Source organism: Asparagus officinalis, chromosome 7 (genome assembly GCF_001876935.1).
Source record: "Asparagus officinalis chromosome 7, Aspof.V1, whole genome shotgun sequence".
Lineage (NCBI taxonomy): Eukaryota > Viridiplantae > Streptophyta > Magnoliopsida > Asparagales > Asparagaceae > Asparagus > Asparagus officinalis.
The window spans coordinates 7,205,227-7,229,762 of NC_033800.1; the positions used below are offsets into that span (position 1 = coordinate 7,205,227).

At 38.5% G+C, this 24,536-nt stretch overlaps 2 protein-coding genes across 3 annotated transcripts; both read left to right on the forward strand.

Annotated features, from left to right (window-relative positions):
- On the forward strand, positions 3,221–14,782 carry LOC109848168 (serine/arginine-rich splicing factor RS2Z32). 2 transcript variants are annotated; one of them, XM_020417540.1, is made up of 8 exons: positions 3,221–3,319; positions 3,427–3,477; positions 5,343–5,456; positions 6,290–6,329; positions 6,490–6,585; positions 7,109–7,305; positions 7,409–7,492; positions 14,224–14,782. In XM_020417540.1, exons 3-8 carry the CDS (start codon positions 5,350–5,352, stop codon positions 14,573–14,575), a joined length of 876 nt encoding a protein of 291 aa, XP_020273129.1. In that variant the 5' UTR covers positions 3,221–3,319; positions 3,427–3,477; positions 5,343–5,349; the 3' UTR covers positions 14,576–14,782. The 2 variants fall into 2 exon arrangements, with proteins under 2 accessions (XP_020273129.1, XP_020273130.1); XM_020417541.1 differs by lacking the exons at positions 3,221–3,319; positions 3,427–3,477; positions 5,343–5,456 and adding an exon at positions 5,878–5,957 and having other exon boundaries at positions 6,040–6,329.
- On the forward strand, positions 15,959–19,858 carry LOC109849996 (glucuronokinase 1-like). The gene is made up of 6 exons (XM_020419893.1): positions 15,959–16,275; positions 16,567–16,716; positions 18,420–18,608; positions 18,714–18,830; positions 18,934–19,094; positions 19,545–19,858. The coding sequence occupies exons 1-6, from the start codon at positions 16,063–16,065 to the stop codon at positions 19,783–19,785; spliced, it is 1,071 nt and encodes a 356-aa protein (XP_020275482.1). The 5' UTR covers positions 15,959–16,062; the 3' UTR covers positions 19,786–19,858.

Sequence of the window (24,536 nt, forward strand, 5' to 3'; positions counted from 1 at the left end):
GCATTGATATTGGCTTGGTGCCTTTCTCCATCAGTCATAGTCCCGACTTTGGGCTTTTCTATATATTTTTTCTCTATGAGTTCTAGGATGTCAAGATCAATACAACGAAGGTAAATCCTCATCCTAGCCTTCCAATAAGTAAAATTACTACCGGTGAAAAGTGGTGGTCTAGTGGTGGATTGTCCCTCTAACATGTGCACATTCATTAAAGCCTCCATAAGATCTTTTCTCTAAGGTGGTTAGATCAAAAACTAATATAGAGACCAAGCTCTGATACTAATTGTTGGACCCTAGAGGGGGGTGATTAGGGTCACAAGGCTATAATTATGTAATAAAAATTAAGACAAGCAAAACACAATATCCAAAAGCAATCAATATGGAGGAGATAGAGTTAGGAATCGTTATCCTATGACGCGCGATGTGTTAACGAGGTTCGGTCCGCTGACCTACGTCCCCGCTCCCCACTCTCGAGGAGAAATCCACTACGCAACCCGGTTTGGAAGCCGGAACTTCTTCTACACAGCGATCCCCTTACAATCTCACACTACACAGTTGATCTCACTAGATCACACTCCCACACAATTGATCTCTATAAGATCAAGCTCTCAAAATAGTAGAAATTGATGTAAAAACCCTCTCTTTACAATGTCCCTATGGCAAAGAGAAGATCACACTGAAGCTGGGATGTGAAACACAAAAACTCAGAAAGAAACAAGTTTGAAAATTAAGCTCTGTAAAAACGTTCTCTGAAATATTTTGAAAGAGCTGGGACAATGAGGAAGAAGAAGAGTATAGGTTTAAATAGAAAACCACAGTTGTTTGAACCCATACCTAATCCCCCAAAACCTGGAAACAAAACTACGCTAAGATCGTGTGAAATCGGTGCTAAAAATCTGTACCAGATGACCGTTTAAATTAAGCGGCGGTCGATCGTGACTTTTTCGCGGTCGACCGCGAGGCAGCTCAGAAACTGAGTAAACTTCCAGAGACTTCTGCGGTCGACCGTGGCGGTCGACCGTGACGGTCGACCGTGGGAATTCTCGAGCTCATGGTTTCTACTGCCCACTAACGAATGAACTCAGGCGCGGTCGACCGTGGCGGTCGACCGCGAACTGATACACTCAAAAAATAGGTTTTTGACTCACTTAAAATATTTGTAAAATATTCATTTGACTTCTGAAAATTGTGAAACTTTATAAAATATTTTTAATAATAAAAACAAATTATTTGGAAAAGGAATTTTGCAAATAGGTCCTCATACTTGTGAAAAATAGTATTTTGTGAAATACGCTCAAAAATATAAATATGAAAACGTGTGTGTGATATCCCAATAGCTTCAGATGAAATCTAAACTATTTGCCTATATTTTAGCACTAGAGAGAAAAATAAAAACTAGCTAATATCCTCTTGTAAAATACAATTCTTTGAGTCTTGATATAGCTTGAGTTGGATGGAGCTTTTTATTGCATTTAGTGTTCTTGAATGAACATTGCTTCATCACTATGCCTCCTCCTCCTTTGGATATCATCGTTGTAGCATATATTCCATCCAATCATCCATTTGTGGTACTAACATGCTTGATATGTATATTAACTGCATTATCACTCAATAAACAATTAGTACCGATAATGGTGGTTGTAAAACATCATCAAAACATAAGGGCTAACAAGTAAGCTCAGAGCAGCTGCAAAAACTAAAACTTAATTCTATCTACTAGAGACAAAAGAAGAAATTTCCACTAATTATTACCAAAAAAGGCCCAAAAAGAGACAAAAAAATCCACAACTTTAGAACTACCCACATAACAAATGCAAGTATTATCCATAAAAATTCAATAAAATTGGAAGGGAATGATCAAAGGGGAAAAGCTTCAAGTGGAAGAATCTTCAAGAACTAAGTTTAGATACAAGAGAAAAAAAGAGGAATTTCCCACTATTTTCTACTAGAAAAGATCCAAAATGATAAATTTCCACGATTTCAACCTCCTAACGAATTAAATGCAAGTTTGTTCCACAACCAATCAACAAACCCATAGATTTTAACAACATTAACAGCTCAAATCTCAGATCTACAAACAATTAATAGAAAAAGATCTCAAACTTCCATCTAAAGCATCACAAACTAACTCAAAATTGTCAAATTACCTTCAATTTCTTGAGTTGGCTATTCAAACCCCGAGAGAAGCCTTCAAAGAGAGCGCGAAGAAAGGAATCGAGCAGCGGTGAGAATTAGAGTTGGTTGACCAGCGAAGCACGATATCACAGCTCAGAGATCCTTTGCTTTGTTCGACTTTAACAAAAACTTCTCCCTTTCACGTTTCACAAGAAGATTGAGAATGGATATAAGAGAGGAATTAGTTTGCGGGAAATAGAGGAGGGCGACGAGAACCCAGCGGGAAGAGGCGGCAGATTATTTGGTAGCGGAAAGAGAGGCGGCAGGTCAGATTTCAGGGCAGGAAGAGGAGGCGGCGGTTAGGAATTGGCAGCGGGAAATAGAGGCGAGTAAAAGAGGAGGGAAGCGGTGACGGGAATGAGGGTTTTGGTTTCGGGAGCTGAGAAAAAGGATGAGCTGGATGGATTTTGTCAGATATCCACCCCATATCCCACATGAATGAGAGGATTTTACAAATCCTAAAATATATTACTTTTTTATTATTTGGAGATTCAATATTCCAAAACTAATTTTGAAACAAACAAGTTTTATGGAATACCAAAACTCAAAAAAACCTCTTTTTACATCCCAAAACTTGAAATCCACCATTTTCAAATAAAAAAATAAAATAAAATCCACCCTATATCAAAAAAAAAAAAAAAAAAAAAAACCCCAAAGAGAAGGCCCAATAATTCATTCACATTTGCCAAATCAAGATATGACATGATTTACGACTATACAGTGTAGTCACACCATCCGCGCTTCTGATATCAACGAATCTAACAAACAAATCTCAGCCGTCCATATCCATCGACGCACCAACTTATAATCCACGCTGTTCTTGCACAGTAGGGATTTCGAGGCGTTAGGGTTTTCTAATTTCCCTCTCGTTCGGTCGAATTCAGAAAAAAAAAAAAAAAAAAAAAAAAAACCCCTAAGAGAAGGCCCAATAATTCATTCACATTTGCCAAATCAAGATATGACATGATTTACGACTATACAGTGTAGTCACACCATCCGCGCTTCTGATATCAACGAATCTAACAAACAAATCTCAGCCGTCCATATCCATCGACGCACCAACTTATAATCCACGCTGTTCTTGCACAGTAGGGATTTCGAGGCGTTAGGGTTTTCTAATTTCCCTCTCGTTCGGTCGAATTCAGAGGTGAGATCTAATCCCAATTCCTAGAGAATCATAGGGTTTTGTTAAGGTTTTCGCTCGCTCAACTGTCTAGTGTTTAATTTCCTCTCAAATTTTGCTGGTTCGTGTAGAATTTTGCTGGCGAGTTGCTGATCCGAGTGAGGGATTTCCTGCAAAACGCGGTAAATTTCAATAAAAATCTCATCTTTGTAATACCGCTCAGGCTTTTGCCTCTAATTTCCTGATTACTGTTGGATTGAAATCTATGTACTCAATGTTAATTGAACCTTTTTCTATGCATGCTGATATGACAAGCTCTAATTTTGAGCGATGATGCTCTAAACAAATGTATTTGAGTAATGATTTCATGCCCTTTTGTGTTGATTCATGCACCATGCAATTAACCTAGTCTGTCTCAAAAACTTTTTATTTTTTTCAATTGCATTGAATCGCAAAATACTTTTTGGAAGAAATTGGATGTTGTTGCATTTGGCTTCATGTTGTAGTCATTTACATCTCTAGGGAACTTCAACGAGATTTACAGTTGTTTGATGTCTGATGTTTTCTACTTACTGCAACGTGGAAGGAGGGGATAGATGGTTAGGCATATTATTTCACTTCAATGTTTAAAACTTTTTTTCGGTGTTAGCATGAGTGAAGCTTAGGATAAGGTGACTAACAAATGATAACTATATCAAATGCTACAAACGTTTAAGAAGTTCAATTTACATAGCAAAAAGAGAATTAAACCGAGCACAAATGGGTTGTGAGAAAAAATAAAAGAAAATGTAAGATTCATGGAATAGTTTTGAGCTTCTAAAATTTGTAGGAGAAAATCATATGTAAGAAGTTTAAGTCCAGTTAGCTACCCTACCAAGTTAATGAAGTCACGATGAAAGGGTGACCAAGAGATGAGCTTTTTCTATTGAAAGAAGAGGAAATATTGAGCATGTTTCATTTATTTTGTCATGTTGTGCTTATATCTGGACAGTTGCACGTAATAAATAATAGTATTAAGAAACAAAACACAACAAAGATGTGAAATTAATATGGTGGTTATATTTGGATAAATGTTGGGAAATTTGAGGACTTGGAAAGTAAAGAAGCAGCTTGATAGTCTGGACTATACAAGAAAAATTGTAAATTACATGTGTGATTGTGTGGTGGATCTTCCATTCGTCAAAAAGGCCGTTCCTTCTTTTTAAAGACCAATTATATTTTTATATATGAGATAATGGAAGAGATGGCGAGCCGTATCAATGATTCTCAATGGAGGATTGGGGCTTTTTTGACCAATTCTTGTTCAAGTCCAAAAAAATCCGTTCGAGAAAGAAGAAGATCAATTTAGGGTTGAACCAACAACCTGAGCAATAAGATTTTTTGTGGTGTAGATACATTTAGTACATTAGTATGCATGTATTGCTGTCTTCCCACATATTGCATTCTACTTTTACGGTGTGTTTGGCATTTCATTGTGGTAGGGTAAGCAAGATGGGAAGGTAAGGGAATTTTCTTCCCCTCAATTCCACCCCAATTTGGGGGCTAAACAAAGTTTCTATTGATTGGAGGGGAATGAGGGGTAATAATGCACATCTTAAAAACTTCCCAAATGGAGCTAAAGGGTTCCCCTACCTTCCCTTTTCCCCTATTCTCCTTTATCCAAACAGGGTGTTAAGGATTGGGAGTGTCATCATTGTATCAGTATAAGCCTGCAGCATGTTGTAAATCAGTGCCCATGCTTGCCAGTGTAGAAATCATTTAAAGTTCTACGTTTATATATTCCTAATGGAAAAAATAAATAAAAATATAATGTGCATAGCAAATTGTTGCAGCACGCACCATTATGCTCATTTGCAGAACATTCGAGGTCTGTCAAATAATCCATCTGCTTTAGTGGACGTTTTGATTCATTTCTCTGTATTCTTTCTTGTGGTTTTTTCTTTAAGTCTGTGCCTGTTTTCCTTTCATTTACATATTCACCTTTGTAGCATTTCTACTGCTCATGCATGATTGCTCTAATTATTATTTCCTGATTTACTTTCTGCAGTGCAAAAATGCGTCGGCATGATGACCGATATGGTGGCACTCGCCTGTATGTTGGGCGTTTGTCATCCCGCACTCGATCACGTGACCTTGAACGTCTTTTCAGTAGATATGGAAGGTAATGTGACGGCTAATAAAGTAAATGTGATGTTTTGACTTCTGACTTCTGAGTCCAGCTGATTCAGTTCTTAATTAACTCCACCTTTTTCATCATTTAAACTTTCTTTTCAATGGTTGTCGTTGCATCTGTTTGCATGATAAAGCTACAATATTTATTCTTTTAATTAAGCTTGTTTAATACATACCTCACCATCTGATATTGGTTCTGCAGTCTCCATTTCCATGTTAATAACTTTGCCTTTTTTTTCCCTTTGTCTTGACAATTTTCTGCTTCCAAACTGAGTAATAACTATTATATTGTTGTTTTGGGGCAACCACATAGTCCATTATTTTTCACTTTACTGGGCGTTCTATTCATATCTCTATAGACTTCCTAACTGAGTAAAAACTCACACATACACACACCTACTTTTTCTATCAGTGAGTAATTCACATGGGTGATGATGGATCACTGAGATGGTAGGAGACAAACCTCTGTGAAGCTACCGTTCTGTGCGAGGTTTCTATGTTCTATATTTCTTTTATTATCTTAGAAGGTCAAACCCAGACATTGTGTCTTAACTTGAATGATATTGTTGAAGGTTTTTGGGTATTTTACCCAACCTGGAGGTCTGTGATGAGAGGATGCCCTGGGTGTGGAATGGTGGCTATTCTCTCAAAAGTTAATAGGAGATTTTGGCGATTCTTTCTGTAGTGTTATTGCGTGTTTTATTGGATATCGCAACAATCACAAAGTAAAAATGGTGTTTAGTTCATCTTCTGATGGGCGAAGTATCATTCGCTTCGGTACTTTAAGTCATGGCCTTACTGTTTCTGCAACAATTTCCGCAGAGTGCGAGATGTGGACATGAAGCATGACTTTGCATTCATTGTATGTATCTCTTCCCATCGCAGTTTTTAGTTGTTCGTTCTCCATATGCTGCTTGATTCTTCAGAACTCATATCTGTGACCCTTTTATTTTATTATCGTATGTAAATCTGTTTTTTTTCCAACGCATTTTTTGCCCTGGCCTGCTCCTGCTATGTCACAGGAATTTAGTGATCCTCGTGATGCTGATGATGCAAGATACAGCTTGAATGGGCGGGACTTTGATGGAGGTCGTCTGTTGGTGGAATTTGCTAAGGGGGTAAGTGGTAAAAAAATAAGCATACTTTGAGTAAGGGTTATTTTGCACTTAAATACCCCAAACTTTACCTAATCTTGAACATTGATACCCCAAAGTTTCTTTTTGCCCAAAAACTACTCCAAGGTTTAAACAAATTTAACCTGATACCCCAAACTTTTCTTTTGCCCAAAACATACCCCAAAGTTTAACAAAATTTAACTTTGATACCTCAAACTTAATTTTTTTACTTAAATTTATGTAAAACTTTGGGGCATCTAAGTTAATTGTTTTTAGAAGTTTGGAGTTTGAAAGTTAAACTTGTTGACCTTTGGGGTATTTTGTTGGTCAAAAGAGAACTCTGGGACTGCATATCAAAGTTAAAAATGGAGTAAACTTTGGGGTATGTAAGTGCAAATAACCCTTCCTTTGTTTTTCTTCTAGTGAAGCTGTTGTGTTATCGTCTCATTTCAGATTACTCTGTAGTAGTCACGATGATTATTTCAAAATCACTATTTTAGCACTTAATTATTTTCACTGCTTGTAGACTCCCCGTGGGCCTGGAGGTTCCCGGGAGTATCTAGGAAGGGGCCCTCCTCCTGGATCTGGTCGATGCTTTAACTGTGGGCTTGATGGTCACTGGGCAAGAGATTGCAAGGCTGGCGACTGGAAAAACAAGTGTTACCGCTGTGGAGAAAGAGGCCATATAGAAAGAAATTGCCATAACAGTCCTAAAAGTCTCAAGTAACCAATAAACCTTTCATTTTGGTTCTTAAAGTTTATGTGAACAGTTAGATATTGAATACCTTGTCATCTGGTTAATTGGCTTCCATGGAATATTCTGCAGGCGTGGACGGAGTTACTCAAGGTCACTTTCTCCTCGGCGTGGTAGGAGCCGCAGTCGAAGTTATAGCCGTGGTCACAGTTACAGGTATTAATTAATTCTAGGTCAGTAAGATTTGAGTATGCTTGTTTGTTTTTATTCAATGTCTGTAAGCTAAAGAAGGAAGTTTAATTTTTTTAATAGTGACCATAGACTAGTTACAAGCCTTAATTTGCTCTGGCTTTTCTGTATTCTAACTTATCCCTCGTGGCTAGGAAGGGGCATGTCATATTCCTCTTTTTGTGCTTTAAATCAAGCAATTGCAGTTCCAATCTCGTTTAGTTCATGTCATAAATCCATCTCTTTCTTTGACTAGACTTATATGTTCATTTGGAGATGCCCAACTCACTTGGCCTGGAATGCCTCTCCGAACTAGTAACTACATAATGGGATGAAAGCATATCTTCACTCTACTTCCACTAAGACAAACGAAACAACCCTAGCTCTATATCTTTATCACTTCATTAATGAATAGATTCAACCCGACAAAGGATCGAAAAAGCCCCTAGACATGAGTCATTTCTTCCAAGGAATCACGTGTCTCTAATTACTGAAATTCTAATACATCCGATATTTGTTATGCATTTTTGTATACATTCTATATTTGGCCGACGGTAATTGAATACTTCCCACTGTTCGCAATATGCGTTGTTGCAGCGGGGGCTTCACAGACACGAAAGATGTCTATACACGAGTGGAGAATAACAACACTGAATAAACACAATGAAGACAAAAAGAACAGCACACAAAGATTTAACGTGGTTCGGTCAGTATGACCTACGTCCACGGGCGAGAACAGCAGAAAACTTTACTAATCATAAAAGAGAAGATTACAAAAGAGATCACTCTCTAACTTGAGAATCTCACAAAAAAAAAAAAATTCTCTTTCTGTCTCTCTCCCTCTCTAATTTTTCTCTCCGTTTGTCTGCTCTGAGCTCTCTTCCACCCCTTTTTATAACATTTAAATATTAATTAAAAATTAACAAATGGTTGGTGACACAATAATATTAGGTGGGTTTGGTGGAACAGTGACGGTTAGGTGAGTGTTGAATTCAACGTCATATAATAACGAACTGTACGATGATACACAATACGTTCATTCTTGCAGAACTGGTCAAGCATAACACTTTTAGAAAGCTCGGTGCATGCTCTCTAATACCGGTTTGTCAAAAGATTTTTGGACCGAGACAATCGATATAACTTGCTATTTGATAAACATATCTCCTTCTACAACAATTGATTTCAAGACTCCAGAAGAGGTATGGTCTGGTGTCCTTGCTAATTACTCTCATTTAAGAGTATTTGGTTGCTCTGTTTATTTTCATGTTAATGATGATAAGCTTGAATCCAGAGCAAAGAAAGCTATCTTTTTAGGATATGCTACTAGGGTGAAGGGATATAGGTTGTGGTGTTTTGATCCCAAATCATCTAAGTTTATTATTAGTAGAGATGTTATTTTTGATGAGAAATCCATGCTTCACCCGAGAAAGGAGTTTGTTATTGACACTATAGGTACTGAAAAGGAGTCTAGCAAGCTGGTGGAGCTAGAGAGCTCAGCTTAAAGAGAGTGCTTGAAGGCGTTCATCTTGAACCAGTTGATACTACGGAAGGTTCAACTTCAAATGCTGATACACCGTAAGAGCAACAGTATAATATTATCACTGGGAGAACAAAAAGGCAAATCCGACCTTAACGTTATGCAGACATGCTTGCTTATGCTAGCAGAGTCGATTGAGATTCCAGAGCTTTCTACCTATAAGGAGGCTATTAGTGGCAACGAGGTTGCAAATTGGACTATTGCGATGACTGAAGAGATGGAGTCTCTTCACAAGAACCAAACATGAGAGTTAAGAAGCCACCAAGAGGACTAAAGATCGTTGGCTGTAAATGAGTGTTTAAGAAGAAAGAAGGAACTCCGGATACAGATTCTGTAAGGTACAAGACATGCTTGGTAGCTAAAGGCTACAGTCAGACAGAAGGTGTAGACTTCAATGAAGTATTCTTTCCAGTTGTAAAACACATCAATCTTCGTGTTGCTTGTCATGGTTGCTCATTTTAATTTAGAGCTTGAGTAACTTGATGTGAAGACGACTTTTCTACATGACGAGCTTGAGAAACAGATCTTTATGCATCAGCCAGAGGGGTTCATTGTTGAAGGAAAAGAAGATCATGTGTGCAGGTTGAAGAAATCTGTTTATGGGTTAAAACAGTCTTCGAGACAGTGGTATTTGAGATTTGATACTTTTATGTTTGAGCGTGGTTACTCTAGGAGTAAATATGATAGTTGTGTTTATCATAAAAAGCTCAATGATAGTTTTTTTTTGTGTATTTACCTTTATATGTTGATGACATGTTGATTGCAGCTAAAGATATATCAGAAATCAACGAGTTGAAATCTCAACTCAAACATGAGTTTGAGATGAATGACTTAGGAGCAGCAAAGAAGATTTTAGGGATGAAGATCCACAGGAACAGGCGAGAAGGAAGTTTATTCCTATATCAGGAGAAATACATTAAGGTGTCGGAGAGATTTGACATGCTTGATACTAAGCCTGTGAAAACTCCGTTTGCTGCTCATTTTCGTCTTTTAGTAAATTTATCTCCTCAGGCTGAGGAGGAGCAATACATTTCTTGTGTTCCTTATGCTAGTGCAGTTAGAAGTATTATGTATGTTATGGTCTGCACCCGTCCACATATTTCACATGCAGTCAGTATTGTGAGTCGGTATATAGATAAGCCTAAAAAGGTTCATTGGCAGACTGTAAAATGGATACTTAGATATTTGAGAGGATCTGCTAATATTGATTTGTATTTTGGTAGGAACACAAACTCATATTGCAGAATACTTGGCTATTTTGATTCAGATTATACGGACGATTTGGATAAGAGACTATCCTTGATAGGGTTATATATTCACTCTTTTAGGTAGTACCATTAGTTGGAAGGCGATCCTACAGTTGACAGTTGCTTCTATCACAGAAGCAAAATATATGGGCAGTGATAAAAGCTGTGAAAGAAGCCATTTGGTTGAGAGGTTTGGTTGAAGATCTCGGCTTACACCAAGGTGTTACTACGGTATTTTGTGACAGCCAGAGTGCTATACATTTGACGAAACATCAGATGTATCATGAAAGAACCAAACATATAAATGTCATGTATCATTTTATCAGAGAAATTAAAGTCATCAAAAATAAAAAGATTGGTACTGCAGATAATCCAGCAGATATGCTGACGAAGCCCGTATCTTCGCGCAAGTTCAAGCATTGTCTCGAATTGCTTGGAGTTCAATAAAACGGAGGTTAAGCCTGTAAGGGGCTTCTAGCGAGACAACAAGAATGAAGAGAAGATCTTCATATTCAAAGTCAAGGTGGAGATTTATTATGTGACTTTGAATTTCAACACTCACCTAACCGTTACTGTTCCACCAAACCCACCTAATATTACTGTGTCACCAATCATTTGTTAATTTTTAATTAATATTTGAATGTTATAAAAGGGGGTGGGATAGAGCTCATAGCAGACATATGAAGAAAGAAAAATTAAAGAGAGAGGGGGAGAGAGATAGAAATAGAAATCTTTCTTTGTGCGATTCTTTGGTTAGAAAGTGATCTCTTTTGTAATCTTTTTTTTTGTGATTAGTAAAGTTTTTTATTGTTCTCGTCTGTGGACGTAGATCATATTGACCGAACCACATTAAATCATTGTGTGCTATTCTCTTTGTCTTCACTGTGTTTATTCAGTGTTGTTATTCTCCACTCGTGTATAGACATCTTTCGTGTTTGTGAAGCCCCCGCTGCAACATGTGTGATTACCTTGGCTGGTGCAGGAAAAGTATTGATCCTGGCAAGAAAAGTATGACTATGTTAGAACGAGCTGAGCTAGCTAGCAGATGATTATTTGGGATGTTAAATATCTCGAAGTCCATTCTAACCATTAGACTAGAGCTTCGTAGTTATGGTGAGGGTGTAGAGTTATATTTTTATATTCTAACATGCCCCCGCAAGTGAGCGACCTTTTTTATGGGCCGAAATCTGGACTCACGCAGCGATGTTAAATTTTAGAAAATCCGCTTTAAATTCGTAGCCCGTGGGATTTGAACCTGAGTTGTTAGTATACTATTTTAAAATATCTCTAACCATTACGCTAGAACTCCGAAGTTGTGGTGAGGATTTGGGGTTATATTTTCATATTCTAAAAAAATCAGCTAGGGGAAATAATTCCCATATGATCCAAATAAAATAGTTATGAGGTTATTATTATTTAGGGTTTTTTAGATATTAGTCCCTTAAATCATACCTATTTTGTATTAGTCCCTCAAATCGTCATATTTTTATATTAGTCCTTCAAATTGCATTAAGTTGTTGGTATTTGTCCTCTGTCAACATTTCTGTTAAAAACACTCAACCCTGATTAGGTTAGGCTTAACCACATGTGGCTAGTTACCTGAATACCCTCATCCATTATTCCCCCAACTTACACTAAATTTCCCCTCTCTCACACACTAAATTTCCCCTCTCTCACACTGTCTCTTCTACCTCCTGTTCTCTCCTTCATGATTAGGATTTCTGATCTAGTTTGATTTCACCACTGAAAAAGAGCAAGTGCAGTCAAATCCATTGCTTTGGAGTGAAAACGAAGAATGCCCATGAAAAATCCCTTGGTGAGTGAAGATGAAAAATCCTTTCTTACAATGATAAATTGTTCCCTTTAATTTTGGATTTTTTTCTTGCTTCTTCTTTTTGGGGATTTTAGTGTTATGGTAGTTCTAATAGATGTGAGGTTTTCTAGTGTTAGAATGTGCCCTAATTTTGCCCTAATTTTAGGCCCAATTTCAGTAGAATTTTTTGTATGTCTGTTAATATCTTATGAATTCAAAGATTTAGGCTCAATTTCAGTAGATTTTGTGGTACTTTGTGGCTACATCTTCATTTCAATAGATTTTTTTTTCTCAATAGATTTTTTTTCTCTGTGGATTTTAATCGATCCCGATTTGAGTAGATTTACGGCTCGATTTAGCATTTTTCTTCTCTATCAATTTCCGTCATTATATATTTTTTTTCGAGGGAAGTATTTTTTCAGAGCTGTCTGGAGGGCTGATTGTCACGATCTTAATTCTTTTCAATTCCATGTTCAAGAGCACTGCATTTGGTTATCGAAAACCAAATCAAATGCATTTTGATGTATTTGAGAGAAATGTCGGAGGCTGGAAATTCTTTGCTGGCTCATCATTCAACTTATTCATGTTAATTTTCCTACTACTCAGTCAAGAGGTAGAGTTGTCACAATCATTCAACTGATTCATGCTAATTTTCCTACTACCCAGTCAAGAGTTAGAGTTGTCACAATCATTCAACTGATTTATGCTAATTTTCCTACTACTCAGTCAAGAGTTAGAGTTGTCACAAATAATTGGGCGTTCATATCTTTGATACTTGGAGAGGCCGTTCTTTTTATGGGTTCCCAGAAACTTCAACGCTGGGGAAGAAGATGAAGTTGGGTTTGTTAATGGGTTCAGGTTCTTTTAAGTATGAGTTTGGGTTTTGTTATGAGGGACATAACTGTCCATTACTGCCTAACGTTAAAGTGAACGGAATATTCTCTTACATTTTTAACATCAACTAACTACAGGGACCAATATTAACAAATTAATGCAATTTGAGGGACGGATATTAAAATATGAAGATTTGAGGGAGTAATATCAAAATGGCTATGATTTAAGGGACCAATATCTAAAAATTATTTATGATCAAGTGTATCAATATTGGCTGCTACATTATATTTCTTCAAAGATCGCAAAGAAAATGGAGAGTTTCACATGGCTTCTATGGTTAATCATAACCCTTCAAAGATCTGTATTTATAAAATTAAGAAAGAAATTGAACTTTCGGACTGGAGGGGTACAATGGTTGATAAAAGCATGCAAAATTAGTTGACCTCCAGTTTTAAGCGAAAAAGTCGGGAGATTTAGCTGTATGTCGATGTGTTTGGCAACCCTTACATATATTGGCCCAATTTTATTATAAACCAGGCCGGGTTTAAACCAAGGGGTAGGTGATCCAACAAAGAACTAAGGAAAATTGGTCAAATTGGGCCAATTTCTCCCAAACAAAGTTTTGCCCAAAATGGGGCTAGAATAAATCCTGGCTCCAGTGGTTGCCAAACACACCTATCAACAATGAATTCGCTGTAAGTTAGAACCGTTAGCGTTGATAATGTCATCTGCTGCACAATAAACATCTGAAGAGAGGGCTAGAAACCTAGTGCATCGATTGCACCAAGACTAACTCATTTAAAAGAAACAGGTCATGTTCGTGCCTTATGCACATGCACACGCTTCTAGTTCTAGTTGGTTGCAGACAAATTTTAGGAACCAGTTACGACAAGAAATATTGTACCTGTAATTTAGTTGTTTGTTTGATTAAACTTTCTAGTTAATGGTTTAATTGCGCATAGACACATGTAGTTTCCTTGTTTTGGACGAACTTACTACTTCTGTAGTTAATTGTTGCGGGTAAACCCCCTGTGAATTTATTTTCACTCTTTTACCCTCAGATACACCAATTTCCCCCATGGGCAGTGTCCCAAAATTTCACCAAGGGTAAAAGAGTCAAAAGGATGCAGGGGATCTATCTGCAACAATGGAACTGAAGGGGTAGTAAGTGCACCCCAACAATACTGCAGGGGGATCTATGTGCAATCAACCCCTTTTTCTCCAAGAAATCCCTTTCAATTCAATTGCATATTTATGTCGGTTACCAATTTTCACTGTCATCCACCAGTCGATCCAGATCTCCTCCAAGGAGAGGTGGGCGTAAACGTGAGAGATCAAGGAGCCCTAGCTACAGCAGGAGCCCAAAGCCAAGGAAGATGTCTCCACCTTCTGAAGAGCGGAAGCGAAGCCTCTCTCCTGCCAGTAGCCAGAGCCCACGAAAGCAGCTGAGCCCTTCGCCAAATGGAGTCAAAGAAACTGAGCGCAATGGATCAGAATACAGTGGAAGCCCTATGAGGAAGGAGAATAGCCCGAGTCCTAGAAGCTCGCCCGTGCACAGGAGGTCTGTGAGCCCGGAGACTAATGGAAGAGGCGCCAGCCCCGTGGATGATGAAGACAACCATGATTCTCCACAAGACTGATGATCTGCTCATAGAATGGAATAATCAGCGTGCTGTCTTTTATTAATATATCTTCTTTTATGTACTATTGACTATACTGTCCTTTTTGAATTGCAAACATGCTGCTTGTTCACATTCAAGTACTTCCTTGGTGTTGTGCTGTTGAGATTGTGATGTGGAATTTGATGTTGATGCATTATTATGATCTGGGGTTTGCTTTCTGGCTTCTATGTGAAGATGCAGATGGAAGGTCTTTGGTTTTTCTCCTTTGAAATTGCTTAGCAGCGTGTTGGAAAAAACTCAAAAAAGGTTAATGTAATCAAGCTAGGTCTAAGAAAATTGTTTTTTTAAACCTGGATATTCTATTTAGAAGGTATTAGAGAAATTTATTAAGGTCTAGCAAAAAATAAATTAACAAACGAATGGAAAGGAGAAAGAGTGCTTTTTTTTTTGTAATTTAAATAACCCAAACCAGAGTCGAACTCATGATTATCGACATAGTAGAAGCTCGGGGTCAATTTTGCATTACCTGTTTCCTTGCTGTATGCTGTCGATAACCAAACAGCGGAGCACCTTGCGCATCAATTTTATCCAAGTCCAACTCAAATCGTCGTCATCCGTACGCTACTTCCTGATCTTCACTTTACACGCAACACCGTCAACGCTGACAGCTCAGCAGAAGATAATGATTACCCAATTCTCAAACGACAAGCGTGGGCCCCGCCGCCAGCCAACGTGCTATTTACGAACATTGCTTCGGTGCTCAAAAAATAAAAATTTACTTAAAATTTAAACTCCTAAATAATGAAGAAACTTGTTAAAAATATAAAGGATATTTTGGTCATTCTTTATTTAATTTGTTTTTCTCTTTCCTCACAACGGTTTTCCTATCCTAATTGTTACCATCCGTTTTTTGCAAAATCCAATAAAACAACTTAGTATTATATTAGTTTTTTAAATCCAATAAAACAACTTAGTATTATATTAGTTTTTTAAATTTTAAAATGTCTAAGAAGAATTTAGATGATCTGAAAATAATTGATCAATAGACAACTTAAAGAATTGGTGATGTTTTTTTATAACTTTCTTCTTTCGTGATTATAAATACATAATATTAATATGTTAAAATTAATTTTTTTCTATTGAAATTTTCTCAAAAATTATTAATTATTGAACGTATGACATGAAAAGATAATGTTGCGATTCAAAAAAAAAAGTCTAAAGGAAACTCCATAGAAAATCTATAGGATAATAAATCAGGGCTGGTAGTTATAACTGTTTTCAAAGATCTGATTTTATCCCTTTTATTGATGAATTTAATTTCTAAAATACCCCTAAAGTTCCCCTTATTTACGGTTCTAGGTGTGGAAGAGAAGAGGAATTTTGGGTCAAAACTTGGTAAGCATTGACACCGGGGCTCCTAAATCAGCCTGTTGGAGCACCGAAGCTGTACTCGGTATTAAAACCCTCCACCAAACCAAGAGATCACCCAAATCTCACCGGCGGTGATGGGATCCGAGATCGACGACGGTTTCATCGAGCACAGGACTCACGCTCGCGTTGGATTCTTAGGAAACCCTAGCGACGTCTACTCTGGCCGTACGATCTCGTTCTCGCTCGGGAATTTCTGGGCTTCGGTTCGATTGGAGCCCTCGAAGGATCTCGTGATCGAGCCTCATCCTCATCATGATCTCGTTAGCTTCAGTTCGATTGCTCATTTGGTACCGATCTCTTCTTTTTTCTGTATTTTTTTTGGAATTCTTGTGAAATTTGGTGGGAGATCTAGCCCTCGAAGGATCACCATATTTGCAAATTTATCCCTCTTAAGATATTTGCATTTTTGGAGGGTAACCTAGCAAATGTCTAGTTTCGGGGAATGAACTTGCAAATATAGTTAGTCAGGGGGCATGTAGGTTAAATCCCCATTTTTGTTCTTGTTTTTTGAGGTTAATTTGAGTGTTGGCCGCACCCAGTTCTGGTTTAATGGGTACAAAAAATATTTTTTTTTGTAGGTTAATAGACTGGAAAGTGAGGGTTATTATGGAGGGGTTCGGTTGTTGATGGCTATCTGCAAAGTTTTCTATAAATACTGTGTGGATAATGGAATTGTGCTTAAAGATGGGAACTTTACATTGTCTTATGACACTAATATTCCTCGCCAGGTAATTTACTGTTTCGATCTCTAGAATTGAGCGTGAACTGGTGGAATTGAAGAATTTTTCAAAACAGACCCGCTTCAACTTTTTTTTCTTAAAACCGACCCATTTTTTTTTTATTTATCAAAACCGACCCGATTTTGTAATTAGCAGCTTAATCACCATCCTAAACAGTCGGGGTTGGCAACCCTGACTATTTAGGAAGGTGTTAAACCCTAATTAGAAGCCTTAAACCCTAAAAATTAATGTCCTAAATAGTCGGGGTTGCCAACCCCGACTGTTTAGGAATGTGATTAATCTGCTAATTACAAAATCGGGTCGGTTTTGATAAATAAAAAAAAAAGGGGTCGGTTTTAAGAAAAAAAAGTTGAAGTGGGTCTGTTTTGAAAAATTCTTCGGTGGAATTTATCGAAGGTGATCTGTTGACATGCGAAATATTTTTGGGCATTTGAATTTTCGTGGCCTATATTGATGCATAATCTTACATGTGTTTTGAATTTGGTAGTGTTTGTGATAATAGTTTATATGTACACTGATGTACAAAAATATAACTGGTCAAGTGTTATGTTATCTCGCTATTGTCCTTCGTATATTTGTCCACTTCTGGTAACTAAGACATAACTTCATATAGTTACTAGTGCTCCGGTGCATGCGATGCGTGCATGACGCGGTATAGGTGTATAATTCCGAACCGCATTTAATAACACAAAATTAATCAAATCAAAACCGTAGAGCAAAGGGGGGGAAATCAAAGAAAAACTTGTAATTACCTCTTGATATTAAAGCAAATTTTAGATGGAAAAAAAGATACTTAGAGGACATGGAGAAAGAGCATATTTGAATCCATTAAGGTCCTTTTCCTCTTTTTTGGAATTTTGGTAGAGATCTACCTGTGGGAATGAGAGATGTCTTACAGTAATTGTGGGATATGGATTTTTTTGCTTTCCAAATTTTCCCCTTTAATGAGTTTTAAATTACGTTAAATTGTAAAGAGATTTCTTGGAATTTTCTAAAATTGTGACATGGGGGTAGAACACCAAAATAATAAGACCAAGGCCAGGTTCTTTCAATAATAGTAATAGATAATATATAATTGTCTATGTGGAAGAAGTCTCATGAAGAATTAATGCTTTATAGAAGCAACAGGGGTTGTCGCATACCATAATTAATTCCCAACAATCCCATTTTATACCGCTTTTGTTTTAAAGCTCATATAAACTTATATGTTGAAACTGCATCGTGCTGATTCTTTTCCTATGTGCCTCACTATACGTTGCGAGTTAAATGGAGGACATTATGCTTTCTGTAGTATGGTGGGGATATAACTTTGCATCGTAGAATTTATAGTAGTAATACTTGCCTGGGAAATAGTCGAAAGGAAAAGTACAATATCATAGTCAATTTTGAGATCCTAATACTATGGAAAATATATATGAGGTACTTGGTGGATCTTTGTTATAATTAGATTGGACTGCTATTATGAGGTGGATTTTTAATATGTGTGATGTCTGATGTACATTTTAGATTGCTATCATTGCTGTTATGTTTGCTTGGATTCTTTACTTAGCAACGATGATAGTTATTGATGGATCTGATACATACATGTTTTCTTTTAAAGTTAACCTTTGTTTTATCTTCATTTCACCCTTTAACCATCAAATTGTAATGATTGTCCTCACAACAAAAACCTTGTTCTATTAATGTTTCAGACAGGTCTTTCTGGATCAAGTGCTATTGTTTGTGCTGCTCTAAATTGTCTCCTTGACTTCTACAATATTAGACACCTCGTGAAAGTTGAAATCAGACCGGAACTTATTCTTAGTGCGGAAAAGGAACTTGGAATTGTAGCAGGTCTTCAAGATCGAGTTGCACAAGTCTACGGAGGTCTTGTTTACATGGTATGTGATGACTTTTGGCTACTTAAGGATGACTACTTAAGGGGGGCAAAAAAAAAAGGGAAGATCTTGAACAACCACACTAACCACTTGAAATTGAATTTTCAGGATTTCAGTAAGGAACATATGGACAAAATGGGGCATGGAATGTATACACCAATGGACATTAGCCTCCTTCCTCCTCTCCATCTCATTTATGCTGAAAATCCTAGTGATTCTGGGAAGGTTGGTCTTGCCTTCTTTTTTGTATTTGGTGAAAAGTTGAAATCTCATATTTCGAAATGTTATTTACTTTGTTTCTTAACTTCTGGAAATGTATCTACTCTAGGTTCACAGTACTGTACGTAAAAGATGGCTTGACGGAGATGAGTTCATCATATCATCAATGGATGAAGTGGCCAAGATTGCTCTTGATGGTCGAAGTGCTTTGCTTGAAAAGAAATACTCTGATTTGGCACAGCTTATGAACCGCAATTTTGATCTTCGGAGGTAACAATATTGACTTATGACTTAATTTGTCTTGGAGGGATCTTATTCTATTTCTTACTCTGTTGCTTACATCCTCTCCCAACTGGACTTTAGTATTTTCCTTTACGTCTTTAAGTGACACAGGTAGTGCTTGGTAGGATGAGAAAAGTTAATGAATGCGAAGTAAATTGTATAAAATTTCACTGCAGAACTTTATAATACATTTTAGGCATAGAGTTGTATATTGATTCTGCATTGGCGTTAAGGAACTTTCTAAGTCTCGAGCTAATATAATTCTGGTGTTTACTATAGTTTATAGAAATTAAACATCAGGGATATCAATTGAAGATTTGTCTATAACTAGTCTCTACCAAGCAGTTTGCATCATTTCATCATTGGATACACTCGAGAAATAGCTCATGCTTTATACAATTGAATTATCACTTATTTGTGAATGATTGTTGGGTCTAGGCAAATGTTTGGAGACGAAGTGCTCGGTTCTCTAAACTTGAAAATGATCGAAGTAGCAAGGAGTGTCGGGGCTGCGTCCAAATTTACTGGCAGCGGAGGCGCTATTATTGCATTTTGCCCTGAAGGTCCTGCACAGGTGAAGCAACTTGAGGATGCCTGTCAAAAGGCTGGTTTTATCATACAGCCAGCAATTGTTGTTCCCTCTGTGCTTACTGAAGAGGACCTCAAAACACTGTCCTAGTTTTAAATTTGGGTCACCTTTATTACCTTAATGTTTATTCAAATTGGAATAAGAATGCAACCTTTGGTGGTTATGGATTTCTATGTTATTTCTTTTCTTGCATCGGGGGTTAATTATGTGTTTTGAGTTTTTTTTTTCCCCTTTCCGCTATAGCTACTTGTGTATATGGGTGATGCTCGTGTGTATATTTTTAATTATGTGTCTGGAGTGCGTGGGCTCGAGCTTATTCAGTTATTTTATCGGAGGTTAATTATGTGTTTTCAGTGTTTTTGCAGCCATAGATACTTTTGTATACGAGTTGTATATTTTTTTTGTAATGTGTGGAGTGGGCTTGAGCTTTTCGATCTTGTTTAAAGAAGTATACATTGTGAAAAGTAATCGGGGAAGGGGTAGTCTTGATTTGGATCATATTTGAGTACGAATTGGATATTGGATCTATGATTTTGAGTTGTCTACAGAGGAAAAGAAAGTTAGATTTCAGGTCTGGCGTATATCATCGACATGAAATTTAATATTTTCCTGATGCTATGAAACATAAATAGGCTTAAATCTGTTACGTATAGCCGTACAGGCTTCATGTGCTCTTTTCTATCTAAATTCCTCAGGCCTATTAATATTCCTATTGATTACAATAAGATAATATGATTGGTCTCATAACACATTTATAGCCGCACCACATCATGCCAGATTATCCTACACCAATTCTATACTACAAAAGACATGCTCTGAAAATTCTTTTGAACTTGAAAATGTAAACACGTGATGGGGGGCCACCACATGAGCGAATGAGAAATCATCCCCTCGTTTCCGTGTGATTAGCATGCCAGGCCCACCCGATCTTCACACTATAAATAATGGTGTGGTTTCCTAGGGCAACGTGGTGCAAGGCAGGAGTTTTCTTCGTAGCCGCCAACGAAGAAAAAGCAAAGGACTTGGGCGTGCAAGGCTGGGAAAAGACAGGAGCAAAAGGAGCGGCTACAGTTCAACGCAGAGACTTGGCGGCGTGGATTTCGGCAGCGTGAAAGATTTTTCGGCGTGCTGAAGGGAAATTCGGCAGAGGCTGAGTCGGCTGTTGTCTAGGGTTTTGTGTAGCCGTTTTTTTAGGGTTTTGACATCCTTTTTGAGAGAGATTTTGTGTGAGGGATCTGAGAGTTTGTGAGAGGGTTTAGATTGTGAGATTGTAAACCCCAGTTGTATCTCTCCCTCTAATAGTAGATCTCCCCCCTCCTTGCCCCGTGGACGTAGGCTATTTGCCGAACCAGAGTTTTCTTCGTAGCCGCCAACGAAGAAAAAGCAAAGGACTTGGGCGTGCAAGGCTGGGAAAAGACAGGAGCAAAAGGAGCGGCTACAGTTCAACGCAGAGACTTGGCGGAGTGGATTTCGGCAGCGTGAAAGATTTTTCGGCGTGCTGAAGGGAAATTCGGCAGAGGCTGAGTCGGCTGTTGTCTAGGGTTTTGTGTAGCCGTTTTTTTAGGGTTTTGACATCCTTTTTGAGAGAGATTTTGTGTGAGGGATCTGAGAGTTTGTGATAGGGTTTAGATTGTGAGATTGTAAACCCCAGTTGTATCTCTCCCTCTAATAGTAGATCTCCCCCCTCCTTGCCCCGTGGACGTAGGCTATTTGCCGAACCACGTAAAAGTTGTGTTCTTGTCGTAATTTGTAATAGCTTGTAGGATCCCTCGACAGGTCAGTCCTAGAACTGATGAGAGGAAGAGCCGATATCTCACTTGGTTGAGATATCCGCTTCAGATTCTTGTTTCCTTGGTGAGACATGAATTCTTATCGATCTAATCTCTCTTGTTGTGCTGCCGAAGTGCTGCCGAAATTTTCGCTGCGCACAACAGAAAATACTAGTTTTTATGCATGTGCACTGCACGTGGTTAAATATCAAAATGATTTAAATTTATATTTGTTTCATTACTATAAATAAGTCGGATTCATTTTTGAGTTCAAATATGTAAAATTGAATTATTAAATTTGCAATAATTTTTATTTAAACATTATAAAAAAATCGATGTTATGGACTTTTATGCTAAACTGGGATCAATATATTTAACTGAGATATCTTAATTGTCATTATAAACTTTAGTTCTAGCAATAAAGAATTTATATTTCTTATTGCATTAAAAACAGAATTGCGCAACATTTTGGGACATTATAAGCTCATGTTTTATAACACAATCTCAAAAAGTAAACATAAAAGAAAAGAAGTACAACAAACATGATATATATGTGTGTGTGTGTGTGTGTATGTATATATATATATATATATATATATATATATATATATATATATGAAAAAATAAACTACTGTTAGTTATAAGGAGGTGACCTCAGCGTTGGTGAATTATGAGTTGAGGAAGAATGTTGATGAGTCCTCCGAGAAGGCATCGGGAGATGCATTAGTAGTTCATGGTCGTGGTTCAAACCGAAGCAGGAGGTCGCGGTTTAGAGGTGCATATCGTGAGATTCGTAGGAATCAGTGTGCCTTTTGTAAAGAGGATGGACATTGGAAAGCCGAATGCCCAAAGTTAGATCGAGCCGAGAAGAATAAGGGGAAAGCTGTACAAGCTCCAGAGGTGAATGTTGTCAAGACTAGTGGCAACAATTCAGATTCGGATTCTTCGGGCTATTCGTTGTCTGCACTACCGTCAGTTTGTGTTGCCAACTCTACAGAGTGGATGTTGGATTCGGGTGCTTCATACCACGTTTGCCCTAGGAGGGATTGGTTCTCCAGCTTTCAGAAGTTGGAAAGAGAGGATGTTGTGCTCATGGGTAATGGACATGCATGCTCTATTGGTGGTATTGGTACCGTTCGGATTAAGATGAGTGACGGGATGGTGCGGGAGTTGGAAGAAGTGAGGTTCGTTCCACAGTTGTCGAAGAACATCATTTCACTAGGAGCTTTGGTGGCATCTGGCTATAAAGTGACCTTGGTGGATGCACGTTTGAAGGTCACATTGGGGTCCATGATTGTGATGAAGGGCGTCAGAAGGAGCAATTTGTATTATTTGCTCGGAAGCACGTCGATTGATAGGGAGATGACGACTTTATCAGATTCAACTAGACTGTGGCGTTGTTTGATGCTGGGTTATTTGATTGGTAATGCCGTACATAGGTTATTGAGGAGTGCTTTGACCTGCAGTTTGAAGTCCTGTGAACCCATTGGTATGAGCGAGAAGACCGAGATGGAGTTTGACACTTCTATTCATCATTCGAGGGGTTTTCTGAGGGGTGTTCATTCAGGCATTCGGGGGCCTTCCAAGGGAGCATCATTGGGAGGTAATAGGTATGTGGTTTCCGCAGTTGGGGATTGCTCTAGGCATTGGTGGGTTGCAACCAAGTCCCGTTGGTGTGAAGTCCTAGAAGCCCGCAACAAATTGAGGAAGTGTATTGGCAAAAAGGTGAAGGTACTCCAGTCTGATGTTAGAGGGAGGTACAAGAGGGACCTATACCTGCATTTGTGCCGAGCTCACGGAAATAGGAGACACTTCATTGGTGTGGAAACTTTGAGGCGACGTGATGAGATAGCAGATTTGGGGAGCTGTTCCTTTCTGGAGGAGGATCGACGGTTGATGTCGAGCATTGGCATTGGTGTGCGGGCTACGACATGTTTGGGCTATCTTATGTATAGGTTGCCGACGACTGCATGTAGAGATGTTGGATCTGGTGGAGCTGCTTCAGATTTTAGGTTGCGTCGGATGTTAGGCTACCCAGCACTTGGTCACATCGTGGATGTGAGATTTGATCCGATAGCACATTTAGGATTCAGAGGCGTGTTTGATTATCAGGTATTGGCTTCTGATTTTGTTCTGAGCAGGTATGTCACATTTAACTCTCGGCAGGTGGAGAGTGGTGATCAGATCTTTGGGACATCACAGCGGGTGGAGAGTGATGCTACTCTACGTTGGGTGGAGACTCCAGATCATACTGTATCATTTGGGATTCTAGCTGAGGTGACACAGATTGGGGATCATTTGGATTTGGATGCAGATGATGAGTGGAGTCCGTTGTCATGAGTCCGTTGCCATGACGTACTGGATGCAACAAGTGAGACATTTGTTTTGGTTAGTGTCGGCTCAGTTTTGGGAAAACTTCGCCGAGGTGAAGAATTGTAAACACGTGATGGGGGGGCCACCACATGAGCGAATGAGAAATCATCCCCTCGTTTCCGCGTGATTAGCAGGCCAGGCCCACCCGATCTTCACACTATAAATAATGGTGTGGTTTCCTAGGGCAACGTGGTGCAAGGCAGGAGTTTTCTTCGTAGCCGCCAACGAAGAAAAAGCAAAGGACTTGGGCGTGCAAGGCTGGGAAAAGACAGGAGCAAAAGGAGCGGCTACAGTTCAACGCAGAGACTTGGCGGCGTGGATTTCGGCAGCGTGAAAGATTTTTCGGCGTGAATAAGGGAAATTCGGCAGAGGCTGAGTTGGCTGTTGTCTAGGGTTTTGTGTAGCCGTTTTTTAGGGTTTTGGCATCCTTTTTGAGAGAGATTTTGTGTGAGGGATCTGAGAGTTTGTGAGAGGGTTTAGATTGTGAGATTGTAAACCCCAGTTGTATCTCTCCCTCTAATAGTAGATCTCCCCCCTCCTTGCCCCGTGGACGTAGGCAGTTTGCCGAACCACGTAAAAATTTATGTTATTGCCGTGATTTGTAATAGCTTGTAGGATCCCTCGACGCGCAGTCCTAGAGCTGACGAGAGGACCCTCGACGCGCAGTCCTAGAGCTGACGAGAGGAAGAGCTAATATCC

Excerpts from the sequence above, each read along its gene's own strand:
- LOC109848168 (XM_020417540.1), top strand. The coding sequence starts at position 5,350 with ATGCGTCGGCATGATGACCGATATGGTGGCACTCGCCTGTATGTTGGG. Across the intron at positions 6,330-6,489 it reads AGCATGACTTTGCATTCATT|GAATTTAGTGATCCTCGTGA; the intron begins GTATGTATCTCT and ends GCTATGTCACAG. Across the intron at positions 6,586-7,108 it reads TGGTGGAATTTGCTAAGGGG|ACTCCCCGTGGGCCTGGAGG; the intron begins GTAAGTGGTAAA and ends CACTGCTTGTAG.
- LOC109849996 (XM_020419893.1), top strand. The coding sequence starts at position 16,063 with ATGGGATCCGAGATCGACGACGGTTTCATCGAGCACAGGACTCACGCT. Across the intron at positions 16,717-18,419 it reads ACACTAATATTCCTCGCCAG|ACAGGTCTTTCTGGATCAAG; the intron begins GTAATTTACTGT and ends TTAATGTTTCAG. Across the intron at positions 18,609-18,713 it reads ACGGAGGTCTTGTTTACATG|GATTTCAGTAAGGAACATAT; the intron begins GTATGTGATGAC and ends TTGAATTTTCAG.